Source organism: Oryctolagus cuniculus, chromosome 7 (assembly GCF_964237555.1).
Source record: "Oryctolagus cuniculus chromosome 7, mOryCun1.1, whole genome shotgun sequence".
In the NCBI taxonomy this organism is placed as follows: Eukaryota; Metazoa; Chordata; class Mammalia; order Lagomorpha; family Leporidae; genus Oryctolagus; species Oryctolagus cuniculus.
Window position 1 is genome coordinate 129976958 of NC_091438.1, and position 5766 is coordinate 129982723.

Consider the following 5766-nt stretch of genomic DNA (forward strand, 5'->3'; position numbering starts at 1 on the left):
TATCCCCTTCCTACACTTTCCCGGTCTGATCCGCACCTGCCCAGCGTCACTTCTCCAGCTTTTGGGCCGTGATCTCTGATCTTCCTGCTCCTTTTCATTAAGCTTCAACTCTGCAAGAAATGGGGATGAGTGAGCAAATGAGAAAGTGATGCAGGGAGAGAGAGCTCCTGCTTACAAACAGGTCAGCCTTCCACGTTCTTGCCATTCGTGCTCAGAGAGGTGGTGCTGGCTTGTGCTTATGAGTATAGGGTCTGCCTCAGCTACAGCTGGGCAAGATGCATCAGCTCTGTAAAATGGGTTTAGAAATAAGGCTACCTCACAGGCTGGCTATAGGCAGGGGTCCTGCTCAGCTTGCAGGTGGACTGGTACAGCCTTGCCTGTTTCCTATGGCTAATGCCTATTCTGACTGGAGGGTGCCCATGCTCATTGTTAAATTTCTACTGTTATGCCAGTCATTGTGATAAAATAAAATACTGAATATAAAGCACATGTTACAATGCCTGGCACATAGGCAGCATCTACTATTAGAATTAGTATTTATTGGTTGGCCTTGAAGGAAAGCATAGAAAAGACTCATAATATTTAGCACCATCATTCCCCAGCCCTCCCCAAGGTGGACCTGTGCCTTGGTGTCTCCTGGAGGTGGGAGGTGTCATGTCCTCCAGCACAGGTGTATTTTTCTTCACCTCTGGGGAACAGGAGGAAAAACCACAGGGAGAAAGAGAATGCAACCATTCCTTTCCCTTTGTCCTGGCTTCGCAGAGGTCCCCAGTATGTGGACCACTCAGGAAGCATCTGTTGGTTCTCTGATAAGCCAGGCCGTTTTAAGTAAGGAGATTGTGGTGGGAAGCAATGAAGTCACACACAGTGGAGCCGAGTGGAGGTGTGTCTGACCCGCAGAATTTCCAAGTTGGCTTGGGCTTGCCTTGAGCTAGGAGCTCACGTTGCTGACCGCCTTGCAGCAAGGATTTCTAGATGCTCATTTTGAGTCTGCCCCAAGCTCCCATTGTGACCAGGATGAGTGTCCCACTGTGAGTCAGTCTCCAGTCCCTGGAAATGGACTTCTAGAACGCTGGACTGTTTTCTGTGTCAGCCCTTGCAGCCACTGGAGATCTCTTTAAAGCCGGGATGGGGAACCTTCTTTCTGCCAAGGGCCATTTGGAAATTCATAACATCATTCAAGGGCCATACAAAGCTATCAACTTAAAAATTAGCCTGCTAGACATGGAATGAATTTTGAGTCTTACCTCTTATTGCCTTGGCAGGGTGTGGGCTGGATGCTCCCAGCCCTGCTCTAATGTGTGAGCCCATCAACCTTTCTGGGAGGAAGGGACTGAGATCCAAACTGAGTCTGGCTCTAAGGAGTGAAGCCTGGGTATTGGTCTGTGTGCTTGGATTTTTCCCTGCAGACAAGGGATCTGGGAAGGAGTGGCTGGTCAGATTTTTGTTTTAGAAAGAACACGCTGAAGGCTAGTGCAGAGGATGGACTGGGCAGGGGTCCAGTGGGAGGACCGAGATGAGACCAGGTGAGAGAAAGAGATTCAGTATCCAAGATGAACACTAGCAGTGGGACTAGAGAGGGCCCGATGAGTGGGAGAGGCATCTGGGAGGTGGCAGCAGTGGAAGGTGGGGAAGGATAGGATGTAGATGAGATAGGAGTTTTCTCAAGTTTCGGGCAGGTCTGGCTGCATGGATCTTACAGATGTCATCAACTACTATGTGCATGTGGAGGGATGTGCGTGCGTGTACACACACACACACACACACACCAGGGGACTTCAAAAGACAAGGCTTTTGTTTTTTTTTTTTTTTTTTTTTTTGCTGTAGAAAAACTTTGAAATGCATGCACGGTTTTTCCTAAAACACATTTCCACGAACTTTTTGAATACCTTTCTTATTCGTAGATTTAATATTTTTGCACCAAAATAAGCCTATCTTTTAATTCCATTTCCCACAAACTTTTGACACATCCTCATATAATTAAACCAAACCCAACATTCTTTACCGTCCTGATTTGCCTTTTCCTCCTAAGAACGTTCCAGGAAGTTGAGGACTCAGACTAATTGCAATTTTGCTGCACATGGAACATCCAATCGCTGCTCAGGAATGAGTTAGCTCTCAGCTCCGAGTTGAATTCTGTTCATTTTGGCCCAAATGGAGTCAGAGAGGCCGTGGTAGGTAACGACTCCGCTCCTTGCTCTGCTCACACGGGGTTTCTGCTGCCCAGACCTGAGGTTCGCACAGTCGCCCCCTCCTCCTCCCGGGTACTTCATAGAACTGTTGTATGCTCTCAGCAGAATCAGGTTTGGGGGGGGGGGGCCGAGGCCGTCAGGAAGCCTAGTTTCCCGCCGACGGTCCTGGTTGTGGAAGAGCAGGTGTGGATGCTCGTGTCCGTTTATGGGCAGCTCTTCCCAGTTAGTCCCAGCTGCCCTCGTGGTGCAATCAGATAAACACTACGAGCATCAGACCCTGAAGGGAAGATCTCACCCTGGGGGTCTGTGCAAAAAGACGCAGCGATTTCCCGCTCTAGACCCCCAGGCAGAACTGGATGACGTCAGGAGAATGCGGCTTGCAGAGTAGCTGCCTTTATGCTTGTTGTATAGCTGAGGAAGCTGGGGCCTGGAGAAGTGAGCTTACAGCCCGACTCACACAGCAGGAAAACTGGAGGCAGCGTTCATGCCAGACCAGGCCTCTAACATGCCCCTTCCACTTGCCACGTGGTCTGTCTCCCTTCAGAGCCCATGGGGCCCAAGCACCACTTTTGTGCAGATGGAAGTAACGGGCTAACAATGAGACCACAATGGGTGTTTGGTGAAAGGTGGAGAGTTAATAACAACACTTGTTTGAGAGCTACTTCACAGCTCTCACATGAGCTTTGTGAAGGCCTGGAAAGGTGCCCAGCACCTGGGGGGCTCATTCTGTGTGCAGTTGGCCAATGTCAAGAATTTGCTTAATGGACTGCTCTGAAAGGAAGCAGACTGGTGAACTAGGAGGTTAGGGACAGACAAACAGGTGCAGGAGAAGGGGTAATACTTATAGAACCAAGACTGCTCCGTTCCCTAAGTGCTGACTGTGCAAGTGACATCTGGAGATGCTGTCCTTTCCCTGATCCCAAGAAAAACCAGCAGTTCGGGGGTCGGCGCTGTGACATAGTGGGTTAAGCCTCTGGCCATTGTGGCCAACTGGGGAGTGAACCAGTGGAGAAAGACCTCTCTCTCTCTGCCTCTCCTTCTCTCTCTGTGTAACTCTGACTTTCAAATAAATAAATAAATAAATCTTTAAAAAATGCTTTACAAGAGGGGGCCGCTAAGGGGACTTAGAAATCAGCTGGGCCAATGCTGTCATTTCATGGTTAGAGACTGAGGCTGCGGTGGGGACTTACTGATGGTTTAGAGGCAGAGCCATGCTGGTTGTGAAGCTCTCTATACGACTTTCCTGGGAGTCGTGTCAGCGGACAAAGGGAGGTAGAACAGGCCGTCTTATTAGGAGGACATCACATAACTGGACAGCGACTACTACCCAACCTCACCAGAACCCCGGTCTAGTAAGTACTTTAGCTGGTCTTCTGTCTGAATTTCTACCTTTCTTTTTCGTTGAGAGGCAGAACACAATGCAAGAGCCTAACTGGACCTTTGTGACTGAATTCATTCTTCTGGGATTCTCCCTGGGCCCCAGGACCACTCCTCTGCTCTTCTCAGCCTTTCTAATGATCTACCTGTTGATTATTCTGGGCAACAGCTTGATCGCCCTCCTCATCTTCCTGGACTCATGCCTCCACACTCCCATGTACTTCTTCATTGGCGTCCTCTCCATATTGGACCTTGGATATACCACTACAACGATGCCCCACATGTTGGCACATCTGGCCAGTGAGAAGAAGACCATCTCCTTTGTGGGTTGTGTGGCCCAGATGTATATTTTCTTTGTGCTAGGTGTCACTGAGTCCTGGCTCTTTGCCATCATGTCTATAGACAGATTTGTAGCCATCTGCCACCCACTTAGGTACAAGGTCATCATGAGCCCTTGGCTGTGTGGGGCAATGGTCACTTTCTGTGCACTCTGTGGTGTCACCTCAGCCCTTGTCTACACCATCTTTGCCATGAGATTGCCCTATTGTGGCCCTAACAAAATCAATCATTTCTTCTGTGAAGTCCCTGCAGTTTTAAAGCTGGCGTGTGCAGATACCTCAGTCAATGACCGGGTAGACTTCATTCTTGGATTTGGTGTCATATTGATCCCATTGTCACTCATCCTTGTTGTTTATGTCAACATCTTCATTACCATCTTGAAGATCCGCTCAGCACAGGGACGGCTGAAGGCCTTCTCCACCTGTGCCTCCCATATCACTGTGGTGACCATGTTCTGTGTGCCGGCCATGGTCATGTACATGAAGCCTAGCACCAAGGCCTCCCCAGAGCAGGACAAGAAGCTGGCCTTGTTCTACAATATCATCTCGGCCTTCCTCAACCCCATCATCTACAGCCTCCGGAACAAGGATGTGAAGAGGGCATTCTTCAAGGTCGTGGGCTGGCGCAGAGCTCCAGAATGAGTCTCTGGAAGGCTATGTGGGGAACAAAGAAACAAGGCTCGTGGTGCACAGTCACTGCCCTTCTCATTCACATGACCCAGGAGTATAATGCACACTCCCTCTCAGCCCTTGATCTCAGCTCTGCACAGGTCCTTGAGAAACAGCCCTCTGGGTGATTGACAGGATGAGATGCTATGACATGTCTTCCAGGCACATCAGTCCTTTCCTTCCCTTTTGTCCTGGAGACTCAGTGTTTAGTAAAAGAGGGGATGTCTGATGCATCAACATCTAAGACTGAGACAAGAATGAGCTTTGGGGTATGCCAAGGGCAAAATCTAAGCTCTGGAAACCACTCCCACAGTACCAGGTGAACTGGAGAGAGGGGCAGGGGCACTGATGTTGGAGGATTCCTGGCCCAAGAGGAGGAACAAATTTCAGATATGCAGATTAAAGACTAGTTCGGATGGCTTGAGGCTAAGTGCAGTCTGGCCCCACTGACCTTCCCAGACCCGTCTCAGGTCAACCTGTTCCTCCCTCTCTCGCTCCCCATAAACTGGACTTCTATCATGGCCTTGAGTGATTTATTTTCACATCAGGACTTCCACATATGCTATTCCTTCGCCCCTTGCCCTTAGCTCCACCCCACCTTCATCCTATCCCTGTCAGTGGTAACTTCTGTTCATCCATCAGATCTTTTTTTTTTTTTTTTTTCATCCATCAGATCTTAAACTGTAGTTCCTCAAAGAAGAATTTATTGGGCCCCAAAGAGGTAAGAATGTGTTTGCTTTCCATAACATCCTTTATTTCTCTCTCATCAGAACAAAGGAATGTGGAACAACATCTCTCTTTTTTTAGAAAAGATTTGTTTATTTGAAAGACAGAAGTACAGATAGGCAGGGGGAGAGAGAGCAGATGTGGTGGATAGAGCCTAACAAGTCAGGGGAGCACATTTTGGATTTTTCTCCACATTTTGGACTTTTCTCCTCTAGACAAGCATTTCCCAAGGCCAGTTACCCAAATCTCTGGTTTTATAAAATGTTCTGTGAAGTGAAGATTAAAAGAAAGAATAAGAAAGGAAGGAGGAGCGAGGGTGGGAGTGTGAGCGGGAGGGAGGGTGAGGTGGGAAGCATTACTATGTTCCTAAATCTGCACACATGAATCACATGAAATTTGTTCACCTTATATAAATAAAATTATTTTTAAAAGATTTCATATCAGATATGCTCAAAAACACCACT

The 5766-nt window shown here is 48.3% G+C and overlaps 1 protein-coding gene across 1 annotated transcript; it reads left to right on the forward strand.

Moving 5' to 3' along the window:
- The first annotated feature begins 3610 nt into the window (after positions 1-3610).
- Positions 3611-4549, forward strand: LOC100352173 (olfactory receptor 2D2-like). Its single transcript, XM_002715698.2, has one exon. It carries the CDS (start codon positions 3611-3613, stop codon positions 4547-4549), a length of 939 nt encoding a protein of 312 aa, XP_002715744.2.
- Positions 4550-5766: the final 1217 nt, after the last annotated feature.

Bases quoted from the DNA above. Each gene is read 5' to 3' on its own strand.
- LOC100352173 (XM_002715698.2), top strand. From the start codon at position 3,611: ATGCAAGAGCCTAACTGGACCTTTGTGACTGAATTCATTCTTCTGGGA.